General features: G+C 32.7%; 1 protein-coding gene across 1 annotated transcript in view; it reads right to left on the bottom strand.

The window, feature by feature from the left end:
- Positions 1 to 19,856, bottom strand: part of HFM1 (helicase for meiosis 1) — a 112,953-nt gene that overhangs the window by 70,887 nt on the left and 22,210 nt on the right. Inside the window, exons 7-20 of the mRNA XM_078072777.1 lie at positions 17,896 to 17,966; positions 17,281 to 17,413; positions 16,479 to 16,630; positions 15,836 to 15,913; positions 15,462 to 15,620; positions 11,068 to 11,268; positions 10,896 to 10,984; positions 7,268 to 7,311; positions 7,059 to 7,160; positions 6,509 to 6,654; positions 5,494 to 5,588; positions 4,729 to 4,862; positions 3,865 to 3,912; positions 826 to 906 (exon numbers count right to left, since the gene is read on the bottom strand). Coding sequence (XP_077928903.1) covers positions 826 to 906; positions 3,865 to 3,912; positions 4,729 to 4,862; positions 5,494 to 5,588; positions 6,509 to 6,654; positions 7,059 to 7,160; positions 7,268 to 7,311; positions 10,896 to 10,984; positions 11,068 to 11,268; positions 15,462 to 15,620; positions 15,836 to 15,913; positions 16,479 to 16,630; positions 17,281 to 17,413; positions 17,896 to 17,966 — 1,533 coding nt within the window. The remainder of the gene's footprint in view (positions 1 to 825; positions 907 to 3,864; positions 3,913 to 4,728; positions 4,863 to 5,493; positions 5,589 to 6,508; positions 6,655 to 7,058; positions 7,161 to 7,267; positions 7,312 to 10,895; positions 10,985 to 11,067; positions 11,269 to 15,461; positions 15,621 to 15,835; positions 15,914 to 16,478; positions 16,631 to 17,280; positions 17,414 to 17,895; positions 17,967 to 19,856) is intronic.

Below are 19,856 nucleotides of genomic sequence, written 5' to 3'. Positions count from 1 at the left end.
TTAGGTCTCCTACTCCTCCACCATCTTGCTCCTCCCCCCCCAAAATAAATGCTCCCCCAAGAAACTTCTAATCATGAGTGCTAAAAACTACAAACCATTCTTTGTCTCTTCTATTGTACTCTAACTAGAATGAAATAGAGAAAGAGAGAGAGAAAAGGAGCCCAAGTAACCATCTGGATAACCAATGTTTGAATAATTAAGAACTGGCAAAAGAGTATCTACAAGAATTATAAGAGGTTTGAAGTGACCCAAAGATTTGAATATTTCAATTCTCTGCCAAAAGTCACCAGAATCAGTGAAAACAAAGGACCTGTCAAAAAGAAGCTCTATAGTTTTATAAATAGGACTCTTACATAAATATATCATGCTAACAATGATGATACCCTGCTGAGACAACTGAGACCACAATTTAATTTTAGTATCATCTAAATTTTAGTAGAACATATTTTTTTTATTTTTTTTCCCCTGACAGTTATTATTTAATAAACATCAGAAAAAAATTACTTCATCTTTTTTGCTTTTTGAATGTCTTTTAATGTCTTTTTGTTTTTTGTTTTTTGAATGTCTTTTAATATTAACTATTTAACATTTAGTCTTAGTCTTAAGCAATTGTTAAATTTACTAACTGATATAAAAATTACCAGTTGGGGGGCACCTGGGTGGCTCAGTCGGTTAATCGTCTGCCTTTGGCTGGAGTCCCAGGATCAAGTCCCGCATCGGGCTCCCTGCTCAGTGGGGAGTCTGCTTCTCCCTCTGACCCTCCCCTCTCTGGTGCTTTCTCTCTCTCTTGCTCAAATAAATAAATAATCTTTAAAAAAAAATTACCAGTTGGTTTGAAATTAACATCTTCATCCATCGTTATCAAGTCCAGAGATGATAAATCATTCAGATTCTTCAAACATAATTCTGTCCAATAATAAACATATTTTTATTTTATTAAGATAAGGGGGCAGCACAAAATAGAGTTTATAATCAAATATGCTAAAGTTCTGTTTCTATATATTTGCTGTGGGAAAAACTATAGTCCCTAATTAAGTGGTAAGGAAATATTCATTAAATAAAAGAGCCAGTTAATAGGCTAAAAAGATTTTCTAGCAGTAACAATAATATAAATTATCAAAATAAGTTATGAAATAACATTTACAACTTGGAACTTTTTATTTTAAATGAGGATATTTGTATTTCCTCATTTAATTCTCATAATAACACAACAAGGTAGGTACTAATATTATTTCATATACAAGTTAGGAAACAAAGAAATAGAGAAGCTAGGTTACTTGCTCCAGGTCTATGTAACCACCCTGCTATCTGATGTCCAATGTGGCCTGGTTTTCTTTTTCTTTTTTTTTTTTTTAACTTTTATCAAAGATATATACACACAAAGTATATTCAAATAGATCTACAAAGATTGTTCAAAAAACACCAGTCTTTTCGCTCCTCTGAGTTTGCCACACTCTTGAGGCAACCACTTGTGACTATTTCAGCTGATACTTTTAGTACTTACTTTAGCATCTCTAACATGCTACTATTGCTACCTGGAAGGAACCTCTGAACAGGAAGTAATGCAAGTTCAGCTCTCACTGACTGATGAAGATCAGAGCAATTGTAGTAGCCTGCTGCCCACAGTGCTCCCATTGTTCTATGCTATAAAGCCCATAAGATTGAAGGTAATTCAGAGCAGGGAGTGGGAATGCCACAACCTGTTCAATCTTAAATAGAGGAGCCACTCACAAAAACACAGCCCTTAAAAGGCAAAATTCTTTGAGAAATACTTCAGTTTAAGCAACATCACTTAGGCAGCTTGATAAAGTTTTAAGTATTTGGTTAAGTAAGGCTTTTGAAGTTTTTGCCAATTTTCTTAATTACCCACTATTAACACGCAATAAGTTAATCAGTCAAAGAAGAATACTTACTACATTATATACTGGGCACTATTTTAAGCTTTAGGTTTACAGCAGTAAGCAAGACAAGGTTTCTTCTCTACAGAACTTATATTTTATGGAAGAAAACAGTACAGAATTTAATAATAAATAATAAAGTTTCAGGCATTGAAAGGTACTATGAAAGAAAATAAAGCTGAGAGAAAGGACCTAGAAAATAAGAATTCTTTAGGTTTTAACTTTTTATGTATTTCTGATATAAAGCTATGTAATATCTGATATAGTAAGGATATATTCATCCTAATTTTCAACATAAGCATGTCACCTTTCCAAGAAAAGGAAAACAGCAATAATATCATGGAAATTGTTTTACCATCCTCTCTGAAGAGGTAGATTTAATTAAGGTAGTCCAAGAAGGCCTCTCTGAGGAGTTAATATTTGATCAAAGATCTGAATGAAATGAAGGTGGAGACCACAAGTAAAATATGTGAGAAGTGTTCTAGGAATAAGGAAAAGAGTGGAAGGATCTGATGTGGAAACAAGTTTGGTGTGTTTTAGGAACAGCAAGAGATCCGATTTAGAAACAACAGAATGAAAGAGGGGGAAAATGACAAGAGATGAAGCCAGAGAAATAGGCAGGGAGATATCAAGGTGGATTTGTGGGCTCTGGTGAAAGTTTGCATTTTATTCTAAGAGTGATAAGGGAACTACTGGTGGATCCTGAGCAAGAAAGTATAACCAAATTTAGAAATGCTAAGGATCCTTCCTAAGAGATTTAAAGCAGATCTCCAGGGATACCAAAATATTATATTCAGTTATATAATAAACTTGGCTATTCTTTATAGGTAAAACTTAGCTACCCTATAATGACTAAAGATAAGGCAAATACGAACTGTGGTTCTGCTAATTTAACAAAAGTTAAATCATTACAATTATCAGAATATAGCAAGACTATATTGGACTATCTTGGTGTATCTGATCATTATGATCAAAAAATATGTTTTAAAAACTCCATTATAAAATTGATCAGTAAATAAAGGATAATACAACTATTTTATAGATCTGTTTCTCAATAGCACCATTATGAATATATGCTATTGCTTAGCACCTTGCTTCAGCAATATATTTATTCTTTAATCAAGATAATTTTACTGCTTCATCCTTATCTCTGCATTTTAATATGCCATATGTGTATATCCAAGTAGAGAATAAATTAAAATTGGCTAAATATTTTCAGATCTACACCAAGTGAGGGTCTAGACTAGGAGTGCTGCTCTGTAGATGGACGTCTACTCCTTGATCCTTTTTTTTCCCCCTTTAAAGTTATCTTTGTACCCAATGTGAGGCTCTGGTGCTCAAACTGACAACCCCAAGATCAAGGGTTGCATGCTCTACCAATTGAGACAATGAGGTACCCCAAAATTGGCTAAATATTTTTAGTGGATCTAAAATTTTTTCTTTCACTGAAAGAGAATCTCAATACAAAGAAGAACTGATAATTTCTAACCTAATAAATGCTCAATAATTTTTTGATATTTGAAAAGACAGGTAATGAAGTATTAATTAATTGAAAAATTAAGCTGGGATTTGATGGGAATATATCATTAGCACAGATTAGGATAAGAAGCCCATAATTAAGGTAGGCTTATATATTCAAGTAAAATTAAACTAGAAAAATGAAGAGTTGTATATCTATAGGCAATATTTTCAAAGATGAGGGTCATTTTTAAAATAAAAACAAAGTTAACATATTATAAAAAGGAAGACATTCTGATAGAATTAATAAATTCATTAATTCAGTAAAAAAGCATATGTGCTAAACTTTATTTGCATGTGAAAAAGGAATACTTCATATATTTTTTTCTGGAAACAAGTTTACTTTTTTAAGAAATAATTTACCAAAGAGTATTCTTACTTTCACACTAACTGACCTTTTTCATTAAAATTTATAAAATATAATTTTTTACAAGGAAATGCATCTAACCTTGTAATTTTGCTTCAATTCCATCTTTGTTCAATCCAGATGCAAAACCTGTAAAAGTTATGAAAATTCATAAAAAATTAAAATAGAAAGGACTTAACTCATTTTTATAGGCTCAGTTTATACCCGAGTTAACTAGAAAAGAGTAGTCTAACTTAATTTTAAATAGGGGGAAAAATAGCTTAATGAGTTAAAACAAGGCTTAGCTATCTATAGAAAATAACCACTGCTATAAAATCCTTTCAATATCAATTGGCTATCTTTTGCTTTTTTTACTGTACAACCATGACCATGCATACTGTATTTTTTCCCCTTGGAGATCTTAAAGTTTTGAACCTGTGTACATTAGAATAGTATTGCAACAAATCAGGTTTTAATTTGATATAATTTGATGTTCAGCAATTCCAAGTATTTTTACTTTATAACCATACCATATGAAAGAACCTTCTAGAAGCAATATAACCACATGTGTGTTAGCTTTAGAAGCAGGATGCAAACTCCAGCAGCAACAGCAGTACTATATCCTTTGATTTGAACACTAGTTCAGACAAAATTTAAGAATTTTTTTTACTTTAACTTTTAAAAAATAATTTTAGTCACTTTTATTATTTTTATTTGAGTTAATTTTTTTTAAAAGATCTATTTTTAATGGTGATTTCAAACCATTAAAAGACTTATTAAAAGACTGGAAGTAAAACAGATAAAGATTTCTCACATTTCTCTACTCTTGCCTCTAATGTATTTATGAATATTATTTTTTATTTCTGTTACCTATTAGTGTCTGTAATCTATTCTGTGACTTAATAGCATAAATATAAATTCAACTGGCTTGAAACATTTACTACTTTTTCAAATCAAGTAACAAACCATAATGAGATGGATTTTTCAAGGCTCTGATATAAAGCAAAGTTGATCGTATCCATTCCAAAGCAATATTCACATCTGTGATGGTATGTAACACTATCTCTGCATTTAAATGTTCAATAAGATGTCTGTGTAAACTAGTAGAAAAAAAACCAAAACCTTTGTATTAGTAATATGTATTTCAATGCCATAACCTTACTTTTTAAACTGCAATAATATTTTGAATAATTCAACTGAATATAATTGAATAATATACTCATTGCTATATTAATAATTCATGAAAAATAACTTAATTTTCAAAAATATAAGAGAAAACCATAAAAATCAGTTCAACTGTTAAAAAATTATAGATTTTTCTCTATCCCATGGCTCCAGAAGACATTATTACTTAAAAAGAGTGAGAGTGAATATTCTCTCAGAGTATTATAATCATGCTTTACTAAAAGCTTCCAGATTGCCTATCTCTCTATTATTAAACAAATTTTAAAGATGTAAAGAGATGTGAAAATTATAGTCTTATTACTAATTTGGCCTTTTATAACAAGGATACCTGCCACCACATGCTAGGAAACTACTGAATAAAAATATTACACTGTCCTTTTTTTTTAACTATTGAATTTCTTAAAAGGACACAAACTTTCTACTTAGATTACTGAAAAGTTTCAAGACAATGGCCTTAGAAAATCTCCTAATCAAATTTCCTTTTAATATGTGAAAAGGAAAAATATAAGCGGTATTAACATCTTTTTAGAATATTTTCTGTATTACCTGCTTTCTACAGTGTCACTACAAGCTAACATCTGAATATACTTCTCTTTTGTACTTAACCGAGTCATAATAACTGCAGTAGCTGTAGTATCAAACTGGAAAAAAAAATAAACACAGAGAAATGTAGTTAAAAAAGAGTACACGTTGGTACCAGTCCTCTTCAAGAACTCATGAGTTTCATTTTATATTAAACAGTCCCTGACTTAAACAACAGGTCAAAAATGCCTTAAAACTGTTTCTGAATTTGAATGTTCACTGAAAATTTAATTAAAAACATTCCAAGAGTATAGATGTAAAAATATTACTTTGGTTTCAATGTAACATAATTTTGGTATTAGTAAAATCAAAACAAACTTAGGCACCTGAATAAAAGTTATAAGATTGGTGTAGTTTACATATAATCTAATTGATCTTATAAAAACTACAACTTATATAACATAATATTTTGACTTCTTTGAAAAGATACTCTTCCTAAATGTTCCCTAACTATATGAATGACTTCTTTATTTGAGTATTTGCTAGAGGTAGGACATGTTTTGTAATGTATATGGGCTAATTTTTAATTGTCACAATACCTGGGGACCACTATTGGCATTTTGTGCTAAGACTCGGGGATGCTACACATTCTGCAATGTATGACAGTCCTACACAATGAAAAACTGTCCCATCTAAAATACAAATAGCATCCCCATTCAGAACAAAAAACAAAAAACAAAAAAACCTCAAAACCAAAAAAAAAAAAAAAAACCAAAAAACTTTTGACAGCATATACACATTCATCAGCCCAACCATCAGCCAAGGGAAACTCAGAGGGAGTAGAGGCAGCATGTCTCCTTTGGTGAGACTTGTTTTACTTCTATGTCTCCATTAAAGTAGATTTCCTGTTGCACTTATTTTTAAACCTAATCTGAATATGAAATGTTAATCTCCTGTTTAACAAAAAGTACACAAAAAACAGTTTTTGCTTTTTACCTTATTTTAAAACAAGTTACAAAAATAAAATAGTGTCACTTACTTGAGGTCGACCAGCTCTACCAATCATCTGTAGAATATCTGTTTCACTATACTCTTCAAACATTCCTCCAGCATAATGCATCGTAGATTTTATAACTACTAGGTGAGCAGGCAAATTTACTCCCATAGCTAAAGTACTGGTAGTAACTGCATCAGATTAAGAAATAATACTTTCAAGCCATATAATTTTATTGCCTCAGGTAGACATCATTTTATAAAATATATATTATTATAAATATAATAAAAATTCATACATAGGGAATTTAGGAAAAACAAAGAGGAAAAGAACATTACAGTGTAAAATAATAACACATCTTAAAACCAAAAAACTATTAAATTCTTACTTTTCAGGTAGCACTGTTCAGTAGCATGATAAAGAACTAAAACTGTCAGAGTTTACTGTAGCATGTATATGCATGGGTAATTACATAATTTTAGATTCTTGGAAGAAAAGCAGAAATAAGTCAGAATACTTGAGCTTTTTCTTTTTTTCTCTTAACAGATAAATAGTTTTCCAAAATATAATAGCCACAAGAATATGTTTTACTTACAAAGAACTGGTAGATCTCCAACAGTGAAAGCTCCTTCAACTACTTTTCTATCTGACAGCTCCATACCAGCATGATGATAAGCAACACCATGTATTAAGATATCTATAATAAAAATATATAATCTGTTATATGCTGTTAATATTTCATCCATAATTGATTTCTTTTATGTGTAGCTGAAAATGCTATTCAAAAATAATCTCTAAACTTACCTCTCAGTTTTGAATCTCTTACGGAATATGCACACTTCTGTAACCTATTTTAAAAATACCATAAAACTTTAAGAGTTATTCCATTAACATAAAAACTCTTAGTTTATTAATCATTTTGAAGCTATAGATATCAAAACGTTTTCACAATATCTGTTTGAAAATCACCTTTAAGAAGTACAGAATATCTAACTTTCATATTCAGAAGTCCCTAAACTTACAACTCAGCAAAACAAGAAACAATTTAAAAATGGGCAAAGGACCTAAAAAACATTTTTCCAGTAAAGTTATACAAATGGCCAACAATACATGAAAAGATGCTCCACATCACTAATCATCAGGGATAAATGAAAGTCAAAACTACAATGAGGTATCACCTCACACCTGCTGAATGGCTAGTATCAAAATGACAGGAGATAACAAATGCTGGTGAGGATGTAGAGAAAAGAGAGCCCTTGTGCACTGTTGGTGGGAATAGTAAACCAATACTGCCACTATGGAAAACAATATGAAGATTCCTCAAAAAACTAAATATAGAACTACCACATCATCCAGCAATTCCACTTCTGGATTATATCCAAAGGAAACAAAATCAGTATCTCAAAGAGATACCTGTACTCCTATGTTGACTGCAAAATTATTCAGAATAGCCAACATATAGAAACAACTTAAGTGTCTGAGACAGATTAATGAACAAAGAACATTTGATACACACACACAAACACACACACACGCACAATGGAATATTATTCAGTCTTAAGAAAGAAGGAAATTCTGCCTTTTTCGACAACATGGATGAAGCTAGCGGGCATTGTGCTAAGTGAAATTAGCCAAAATAGTAATAATATGGTAATATAGATAGTCGATTCCCATATTATCCCACCCTGATTAAGAAATTGAAACTGACAGAAGTAATGTGCCCAATGGTACACAGCTAGTAAAGTGGCAGCACTGCAATCCAAATCATGGTCTCTAACTTAATGCTGTTTCTTTTTTTTTTTTTCTTTTTAAGATTTATTTATTTATTTGAGAGAGAGAGAGAACAGTGTGGCGCAGGCAGGAGAGAGGGAGAATCCTAAGCAGACTCGGAGCCTGACGGGGGCTCCATCCCACGACCCCAAGATCATGACCTGAGCCAAAACCAAGAGTCGGTTGCTCAACAGCCTGCACCATCTAGGAGCCTCTCATGTTGTTTCTAATACCAGCATTTCATTCCTGGAAAAACAGGAATAAAAATGGGGGATAAAGGGGGAAAAATAAAAAGGAGAGACAAAGAGTGAAAAAAGAATTGAAAGACAAGAGAAATTTTCCTATCAAAAACTAATGATGTAGTGTACGGTGATTAACATAACATAATAAAATAAAATTAAAAAACATTATAAGAATACTGTGTGGTGTCAAAGTGGTGAAATAATCCATGGGGAAAAGCTGATACTAAAATTATGGTTATGAAGTGTACTTTTTGTCCTTCTGTTCTGCAGTTAAACTTAGATTTGTGTCATGCTTTATATTTCTCATACCTTTCGTGATAAAATATATTAGAAAGTATTCCAATCATCAGAAAAAAAAAAAAAAAGAAATTCTCCTTGAGTAACTAGGTAAAGAGTGGGAAGTAAGAAAAGGAGAAACATGATATATGCTTCTGTGTACGAAAATGATTATCTAAAACAAAATTAGCTAATTTGGGTGCAGCAGACAACAGGGTAAAAGGGAAAGGATGCAATGGAAATTAGTTTTAAGGATGCACACAGGTTAGCTATTTCAGTTCCTTACTCTTATAGATAGGTTCAGGTTCAAAATGCTAATTATTAAGTATTCATCTTGGGAGGTCATATAACCATACCATATGAATTCTGTAAGTTTTTAAAAATTTCCTTCAGAGTTAGTTTTTGAGCAAGAAAATAAGCCTCATTGCTTGACAACCACATCTGTTTCTGACTAAAAGTCACATGGCCCAACTTGATCAACTAGTTTATTCACCCAAGTAGAAAAGTTCCAAATTACTCTTTGCTATTTACAGTCTCCTTACTCTATAGCTACACTTTTTTTAAAAAATTCCAGTTTACATTTATACTATTACTAGTTTTATAATGACCTGGTCAATTGGTTTTTGAAACCCCATCTTTGCTAAAAACATTTAGAAAATTAATAATCAAGAATGCTAAAAAACCAAGTGCAGCTGGTATGGAAACTATCAATTGTGATTTGATTATAGAAAAGGATTTTGCCAGCAAAATGACCTAATGGATGCATACATTCTCCCAATATGCTTGATCACTGCCCATAAGTAGCCAAGAAGTTTTCTGGATTAAAACCAAAGGCTCAGACCAGGTGATTAAAATAAAAACTTAAAAAAAAAAGCTTGGGAAACATTCTCATTATGAGAATACTACCAATTAACTTCTTGAAGTTAACTAAGACATTCCAAAATATAGAAATATTTTGTTATTTGAATGCATGATACAAAGAAGAGGTATTTGATAAAAAGCTAAAGAAACCAGAGTACAAAATAGCTGAACATGTTAGATTGAGAAACCATAGTAACAGAATCTGGGGCTTGATTAGCAAAAAGAAGTCTTGTAGTAATTGTTAGAACATGAGTGGTCAAAGGGGAATTGAGGTAAGCATCAGTCTCTTTTCCTGGTCTACACCAACTCAAAATGGCATTCCATTCCTTTTCACTCAATATATCCAAAACAGAATCATGGTTCTTTCTCTCAAACCAACTCCTCTTCCAGTGTTCGCCCATCTAAATTATACAACACTCCCTGGTTGCTCATGGCAGAAACCTATCACTGACACCTCTCTCACCTTCCTCCACATAGGCAAACAATTACCAAGTCCTGTTTATTCTTACTTCTAATTATATCTCAAATATATCATTTTATCTCCATCAACACTGCCACCTCCTTAGTTCAAATCACTATTAGTTTCTAATAGTTTGAGATGCTCATACATATGCAATTGGAGATGTCAGTTAGGCATGGACTATAGACTAGAGTTCAGAATGGAGTTATAAATTTAGGAACTCACAGACATATATAAATATGAGCATACATATATTCTTTGAACCCATGTGATAGATACAAATACCCAGGAGTGTGGAATTAGAAAGAATGAACCTTGGATAGAACCTCTAGAATGCCAACATTTCAGAGTTGGGTAGAAGAGGTGAAAAGAGGATTGAGAATGAGCAGCCAGCAAAGTAGGAAGAAACTTGGTAGAGGATGATCTTGGAAGCACAGAGTCTAGAGTTTTTAAATAAGGTGGGAGGGATCAAATGTATTAGAAGCTCCTGAGAGATCAACAGCAAGTTTAGCTTTAGTGAAAGATTACAACAGATGCCAAATTCAAAGTGGATTAAAAAAAAAAAAAAATGAAGACAGCAATATGAATAACCTTTCAAGAAACATGGCTATGAGATAAAGAAGACAGGATCATAACGTCACTAAGATTCACTCTCACTTAATCTTCCAAATTACTATTATCTTTAATTTATAGATGTGGAAACTGAAGCTTAGAGAGGCTGATTAACTTGAAAAGGTGAAGGAAAAAACCTAGTTTTCTCATCTCATCTAGATAATCCCTAAAAGTCTTCCTATCTCCAATAACAAAAAAGAAAAAAATATACCTCTGTTTCTGTTCCACAGCCATAATAAATTTAGCATCTTTCACAAGAACAGAAGCAGCCTGTTGTACACCTTTTCTTGTTGCACAAAACTGAAAATAAATGAATAATTCTTGGATTAATCATATTAAAAACTGAACATTACACTCAAAAATAAGCAATTAACAATCCATACCACAAGTGTGGGTTTCTGATCAGAGTATGTTTGTATAACACTGGCAATTTTGTAGTTGAGGGTTAAATCAAACTTAAATTCGGTTTGGTTACTTCTGCAGGGAAATCCAAGGACCACTTTCCGAAGTTTCACCGGCCTATGTCTCTCATCCATTTTCAGACATACCGCAGGTGTTTCACCATCTGAAAGCCATTCTGCAATCTTTAAACAACAGAAACATACATTAAAAGTTTTTTCTAGTCAAGTTTTATGGCTAAACATAACCAAATAATAGACCACTTTTAAAGAGAAGGTATAAAAATAATTAGGCTGTCTTTTTCAGTATTACATATTCCAGTGACACTATTCTATTTATATATTGGTAGGTATTATCAGTAGCAGTATTTTAAGATTAGTCCCACTTTTCAACATGGTAAACTCCCAATTAATTATTATTTTGTTTTATTTTCCTTCCCAAGAGTCCAAAATAAAATTAAAATTGATTTTGGCAGAGAAACTGAATTTCTCACTATCATTATAACCTTCCTATTTTTCAGAACTATGCCTAGATATGCATGACAGATCTTTTGAGTTGTGCTAAATAATAGCCAAAGAGTAGCAAAGTAATGGTTGGCTTAGATTGGCATGGGTTGACAATTTTTAAACAAAGAGTAAATAAACACTTGAGAGATGGCAGTGCCGAAAGCACATTTCCGACTCAATGCCTGAGTCACTTGTTAATTTCTGAAGCTATGGTGAGCAATCCTTATCTTCATATAACCTGGTTAGTAATTAGGCTTCATGCCTGCTCTGAAACTGACCATTGCTTTGACAGGAAGATGGATTAATGAGTTTTTAGTTACAGGGGAAGGAAATATTAAAACATTTTCAAGGCTACAATGTGTACGAAAAAGATCACACAAGAATTTAATTTGAAAGGGGAAGAAGGCCAAGAGTGAAGACCTTAATTTAGGAGAAAATTGAGAAAGAGGATTTGTACAAAGAGACAGGAAAGTAGCATTCGCAGATGTAGTGATTATCACAAAGGGCAAAAGAATTTCAAGAATTACAGAGTACTGATATTTAATGACAGCTTACATATCAATAAGAAAAGTTTATTATCCCAATGTGAAAAAAAGGGTAAAGAACATGACCTGACAAGGTACAAAAAAAGAACTTAAAGTAATTGATTGATATATTAAAAATATTTACTTCAACATGATGCCCCCAGCTTTGTTTTTCTTTTTCAACATTTCCTTGGCAATTCAGGTTCTTTTCTGGTTCCATACAAATTTTAGGATTGTTTGTTCCAGCTCTTTGAAAAATGCCATTGGTATTTTGATCGGGTTGGCATTCAAAGTATTGATTGCTCTGGGCAGCATAGACATTTTAACAATGTTTATTCCTCCAATCCATGAGCATGGAATGTTTTCCCATCTTTTTGTGTCTTCTTCAATTTCCTTCATAACTGTTCTATAGTTTCTAGAGTACAGATCCTTTACCTCTTTAGTTAGGTTTATTCCAAAGTACCTTATGGTTTTTAGTGCTATTGTAAATGGAATCAATTCCCTAATTTCTCTTTCTACAATTACATTGTTAGTGTATAGAAAAGCAACTGATTTCTGTGCATTGATTTTGTATCCTGCCATGTTACTGAGTTGCTATATGAGTTCTAGTAATTTGGGGGTGGAGTCTTTTGGGTTTTCCACATAAAGTATCACATTGCCTGATTTCAAGCTATATTACAAAGCTGTGATCACCAAGACAGCATGGTACTGGCACAAAAACAAATAGAGAGCCCAGATATGGACCCTCAACTCTATGGTCAAATAATCTTCAACAAAGCAGGAAAAATGTCCAATGGAAAAAAGACAGTCTCTTCAATAAATGATGCTGGGAAAATTGAACAGCTATATACAGAAGAATGAAACTCAACTATTCTCTTACACCATACACAAAGATAAACTCAAAATGGATGAAAGACCTCAATGTGAGACAGGAATCCATCAAAATCCTAGAGGAGAACATAGGCAGTAACCTCTTTGACATCAGACATAGCACGTTCTTTCAAGACACGTCTCCAAAGGCAAAGGAAACAAAAGGAAAAATGAACTTTTGGGACTTCATCAAGATAAAAAGCTTCTGCACAGCAAAGGAAACAGTCAACAAAACAAAGAGGCAACCCACAGGATGGGAGAAGATATTTGTAAATGACATAACAGACAAAGGGCTGGTATCTATGCTCTATAAAGAACTTCTCAAACTCAGTACCCAAAAAAACAAATAATCCAGTCAAGAAATGGGCAGAAGACATGAACAGACATTTCTCCAAGGAAGACATATGAATGGCTAACAGACACATGAAAAAAATGTTCAACATCATTAGCCATCAGGGAAATTCAAATCAAAACCACACTGAGATACTACCTTACACCCAGTTAGAATGGCAAAAATTAACAAGACAGGAAACAACAAATGTTGGAGAGGATGTGGAGAAAAGGGAACCCTCTTACACTGTTGGTGGGAATGCAAACTGGTGGAGCCACTCTGGAAAACAGTATGGAGGTTCCTCAAAAAGTTAAAAATAGAGCTACCCTATGACCCAGCAATTGCACTACTGGGTATTTACCCCAAAGATACAGATGTAGTGAGAAGAAGGGGCACATGCACCCCAATGTTCATAGCAGCAATGTCCACAATAGCCAAACTGTGGAAGAAGCCAAGATGCCCTTCAAGAGACGAATGGTTACTCAGCCATCAAAAAGAATGAATATCCATCATTTGCATCAACATGGATGGAACTGGAGGGGATTATGCTAAGTGAAATAAGTCAAGCAGAGAAAGTAAATTATCATATGGCTTCACTTATATGTGGAAGGGCAGAGGGAAGAGGGGAAGAAGACTATCCGCTGAGCAGAGAGCCTGGATTGCAGGACCAGGGATCATGACCTGAGCCAAAGGCAGACGCTTAACCAACTGAGCCACTCAGGCACACTGAAAACTATTTAAATGTAATAATAATAATAATTTATTATAATATCCAGTGCTAGAATACAGAGAAATGGCTGATGGTGGAAGTATACATGACCATACCATTTTATGAAAGCACTGTTTCCTTAGAGTTTTATAGATCCTTTGACTCAGTTATTCCACTCTAGAAGTTCATCCTAGAGAAATAATCATGTTTTCAAAGATGTATTAACTTTAGCACCATTTACAACAGCAAAAATGGAAATAATCTCCCATCATTAAAGCATTAGATAAATAAATTATAATAAAACCACAAAAAGTATATTAAAGAAGAATTTCTAATGACATGGAAATGTCTGTAGGTGACATGCAAGTCATAAAAGAGCACGCATAGTATGATTCCACCTATACATCTGGAAAGACAAACACTGGGTTTCTGTTGATTATATATACTTAAAAATTTTCTCTATTATTCTTGAATATGAACAAGTTGTTAACTTAAGAACTGGAAAATGAATAATTTTGCCAAATTAAAGATAAATCAGGCAAAATTTTCCATTGGATTAGACAATATAGGAACTATTTGTGAAATTTCTAAGTAGTAGGAGAAAAAAGTCGTACTATAGTAGGCTGAGAAGGAAATAAGAGTGAGGAACAATGAAACCATACTATTTTTCAAGAAGTTTGCCCAAACAATGAAAAAAAAATTAGGACAAGTATAATACTATGTACAATTATTTCTTTACCTGTCTGTGTACCCCATTAACCATGAGATCCTCCTCAAGGGCAGGGTCTATATGTTTTCACTTTTGTATCTATTATTAGTGCTTTCCATAATGCCAGTCACATAGAATGTGAAAAGGTGGGTGGTAATCACCTAAGCAATTATTTTTATTCTCCACCATACTTTGCTATACAACTACAGTCAGCTGATTACAACAACCATAACAAATTATTAGTCATAATGAGGTACCTGAAACCCATAAAAACCAAGACATTTAGATACTAGTAAACAACAGACTTATACCAAAAATGTTTCATTAAACCAAATCAACCAAATATTAAGGCCTAATACTGCCATACCTATGAAATCTAACCATAATTTTCTTTTTTTTTTTTTTTAAGATTTTATTTATTTGAGAGAGAGAGAATGAGAGAGAGCACATGAGAGGGGGGAGGGTCAGAGGGAGAAGCAGACTCCCTGCCGAGCAGGGAGCCCGATGCGGGACTCGATCCAGGGACTCCAGGATCATGACCTGAGCCGAAGGCAGTCGCTTAACCAACTGAGCCACCCAGGCGCCCTAACCATAATTTTCTATAACATACTTTCCTACTAAATCGGTTATGGGATTTACAGAAAAAAACCCTCACTTTCCTCTAAGATTAAAATGACAAAATATTTCACTAGTCATAAAAAAATCTGATAGACTGAAATTCTAACTTACATCCTCAGCATTTGGAATTGTTGCAGATACAGCTACAAATCTCATTGGAATAACTGTGCTGCTATTTTCAGAAGTAGGAGATAAAGACTGTACAGTTTTCATTCTGCTAACTACAACTTCAAGAGTTGGTCCACGATTTTCATCTTTTACAACATGTACCTAAGAAAGAAATCAAGAAAAAAAATGATTAACTATAAAAATAAAAAACTAATCAATTAAAATCCATAATAATATTAACACTCTTAAGAAAATAAGCCTTTCCACTTGAACGGATAAAACAGACATATAGTTTGGTTGAAAATGCCTTGTTTCTTTCTATCCATTCCAATCATCATTTTATGTTTATCTCTGAAAATGAGTAATGTGTTCCCTACCTCATCAATGAGAAAGAGTCTAACCAGCTTGACCAAAGAGTTGTCTCTCCATTTTCTAGTCATGCTATCCCATTTTTCCTAAAGAAAAAATGCATGTGGTTTAACATGATAAGAAATTATAATAAATGTTATTAAGATATCAGTAAAAATCTTAACATGATACAAACGACGGGCAATATTTTAATTCACATCTTAAAAGTATCCTGAAAAAGATTTAAAGATTAAAAACATTTTAAAGGATTTTGATAGCCTTACAAGTGCTTAAAAAACTAAACCCCCATTTATTTTTGAGTTTAACCAAAAATATACAAAATTATAGTCTAATTACCTTTTTTAAGCCCTACCAAGGTCCTCCCTCTGCAATACATAATACTTGGATAAAAGAATACAAGCAAAAAGTAAGATTACAAATTATCCTCAATAACAAATTGCCTAATCATATCTTTTGTCTATTTTTCCCATTTGGTAATTTGTCTTTTACTTACTGATTAGTAAGTATTCTTTATAGTACTTTTTATGTTTGTTTGTTTTTTACATTGCAAATATATTCTTCTGCTTTGTATTTTCTTCTAACTTTTATTCTTGGTGAAGAGAAACATTTTCTAATAAGCCAAGGAAATAATAGAGTATAAATAACACCTACTGGAGTTGTCATAATAATATGGGCATGCTGAATCTCAAATAGGTCATCCATTACTGTATCTCCAGTGAGTTCTTTACAATTCAATCCTATTGGTCCAAATTTTTCTTTCCAATCATCAAAACGCTGACTACACAGGGCTTTTATTGGTGCCACTATAACAACATAAGATATATATTTTGAATGTCAGTGCAATTTTAAAATTACTTTCACAAACGTTAATAAAATTAAGATAAAACTACACATCTAGGTGCTGCCTAATATTTATGAATTGAAAGAGTTAATATAAGCATATTATCTAGAGATATAATCACCAGACTGAACTAAAAATAGAAAAAGAAGTAATTATTCAGGGAACTGTAACTAAGAGCAGAGAGAGGTAAGGCAGGAGATTATTGCTTATTCATTATAAGCCTTTTTGGGATAATTTATTTTTTTAACCATGTATATAAATTACTTTAATGAAAAATTTTAAATATATATATATACCTAAGAGAGTAGAGGTTCCTATGAAATTTTTTTAGAATTACAAAATGTTTGAATTTATTGTTCTTGTTGTCCTTTAAAAAATAAACATGTAAAGGTCAAATTCTCAATTTAAATATTACTTTTTATTTACAACTCTGGGAAAATGTGTTTGGAATTTAATGTAACAGACAAGAGCAAATGTGATAGGTCTTCACTAAAAATGTATGGAGAGCCAAATATTAATTCCTATGGCTTGAACTTTAATTTATTTCTTACTTTTGCCTCAATGGTTTTTCATTATTATAATTAATTACTCTTACAATATATAAATACTTACTGTAAACAATTTTAATGTTTGACCATGGCAATGGGACTTCCATTAATAATCTTGTTATAGCTAGTTCAAACACTACAGTTTTCCCAGAACCAGTTGGAGCACAAATCACAAAATTCCTATCTGTGTAAAGAAGCTAAAAAATACAATTTAATCAATCATGGAATATATAGAATTTTTCATTCACACTCTCAATTTGTTAGAAAATATGTAAGAAAGACTCTCTGGAATAATAATTCAAATTATTTTTACCTCTAAAATTATTAAAATTCTAACCTTGCTCTAGATCCACAACCCTCAAAAAAAAAAAAAAAAAAAACCCACCACTATTAATAATTTATCATTTTGTGTTTTTTGTGAAAGTAATATGTTAGACCTAGAAGAAAATAATTTCTTTAGCTTCCAGAGAAATTGTATAAATCTAATAAATATAAACAAACCAACCTATGAAAGTCACATGCATTCATTTAGCAAACATTTTTTTAGTTCCTATAATGTACCAGTCACTGAGTGTGGCATTGGAAACATAAAGATGAATGTGATCTAGTCCTTGCCCTTAGAGAACACACAATAAAATAAGAAGAGGTAGATAAGTAAAAATCATAATAAAATACTTACATCATCAAAGGCTTTGGACTGTATATAGTTGAAATATGGGAATTCCTTGAAAATACTTCTAAATTTTGCCGCTTAGAATAGCATTAAGGAGTCAAATATTTCAGAATTTTAAGAATTGGTTACTTTTAATTAATTTACTTACTTATTGGTTACTTTTAATTTAAAAATTCAATTAATCAATATTAACTTTGATAATATTTAATGATGAGGCTTTAATACTTGCTACTTTAACATTGTAAGAAAGGAATTAATAGATATAGAGGGAGGGACCAACGTGGCAACATAAGAGGCTCCTGAACTTTCCCTCCTCCCACAGATGCACCAAATATATAGTTACACATGGAGCAATTCTAAGAAAAATCCAGAAATTAGTTAAGTGACTCCTACACATTGGGTGAATGAAAATACCCACAATAAAATGGGTAGGGAAGGCTGAGACAACTCTTACCCTAAATCCCATCATTGGCACAGCACCATACAATTGGGAAGGAACTCCCAAACCCCAGCTTCTCCCTGAGGAGCAAAGAGTTTGGACCACACATCTAGAGTCCCAACCTTTAAGGCTCCCACCCACAGAATAAGTCCCCAAAACACCCAACTCTGTAAGGCAACAGGGCTTGAATTCACGAGACCCACAGGACTATAGCAAACAAATAAGCAACTCTTAAATGGGCACAGGAAAACCCCCCTTCCTCTGCAGGTATACTCAGTGCTGAGGGAGCAGCAAAAAATATTCATCTCCAGTTTCTACCTGGAAAGGATTTCACTGCATATTTTCTCAGCTGCTACCTCAGGTTCTGGCTTCTAAAGAGCCTGCACATAGGTGCTAATTACAACTCTCCCCTTTGGGACACTGATACATTTTAGCACAACTACTAGAAGCCATTAAGAACAAAGACAGTGAGTTGGGCAATCAGAAAGGTTCGAAAGGCAACTAGGAGCTTGGGCTAGGTTAATTGATGAGGCTCATCTCCTAAGACCAGCCTGTCAAGATTGGGCGAGGTGGATATTTTATCCAATGTGTAGAAACCAGCACAGAGGTTAAGGAAAACGAAGAAGTGGGAATAGTTCCAAACAAAAGAACAAGATAAATCTCCAGAAACCAAACTTAACAAAATAGAGATAAGTGATTTACCCAATAGTTTAAAATAATGCATAAAAATGCTCACCAAGGTCAGGAAACAATGCATAAACAAAGTAAGAATTTCAACAAAGTCATAGAAGATATAAAAAAGAACCAAACAGAAGTCACAGGGATTCAACATCAGACAGATCAAACAGAAGAAAGAATCAATGAACTCAAAGACAGGGCAATAGAATTAATCCAGTCAGAGGAGCAAAATGAAAAAAGAATGAACAAAAAAATGAAGATAGCTTAAGGGACTTATTTTATACTGATACCAAAGCCAGGTAAGGATACTACAAGAAAAGAAAATTACAGGCCAATATCCCTAATGAACATAGATGCAAAAATCATCTACAAAATATTAACAAACCAAATTCAACAGTATATTAAAAGGGTCACACCCCCATGATCAAATGGAATTTATATCTGTAATACAAAGATGGTTTAACACCCACAAATCAATCAACATGATATTCCCACATTAAAAAGTTAAAGATCAGGGGTGCCTAGCTGGCTCAGTCAGTAGAGCATGTGACTCCTGATCTTAGGGTTGTGAGTTCAAGCCCCACATTGGGCATAGAGCTTACTTAAAAAAAAAAAAAAAAAAAGTTAAAACTAAAAATATGATCATCTCAATAGATGTAGAAAAAGCATTTAACAAATACAGTATCTTTTCATGATAAAAACTCTCCAGAAACTGGCTAAAGAAGGAATGTACCCCAATATAATAAAGGCCATTTATGACAAGCCCACAGCTAACATCATATTCAATGGCAAAAAGCTGAAAGCTTTTGTCTAAGATTAGGAAAGAGACAAGGATGCCCACTTTCACCAC

Source organism: Halichoerus grypus, chromosome 5 (genome assembly GCF_964656455.1).
Source record: "Halichoerus grypus chromosome 5, mHalGry1.hap1.1, whole genome shotgun sequence".
Lineage (NCBI taxonomy): Eukaryota > Metazoa > Chordata > Mammalia > Carnivora > Phocidae > Halichoerus > Halichoerus grypus.
The sequence above is the reverse complement of the archived record's forward strand: the minus strand, read 5'-3'. Positions and strand labels throughout refer to the sequence as shown.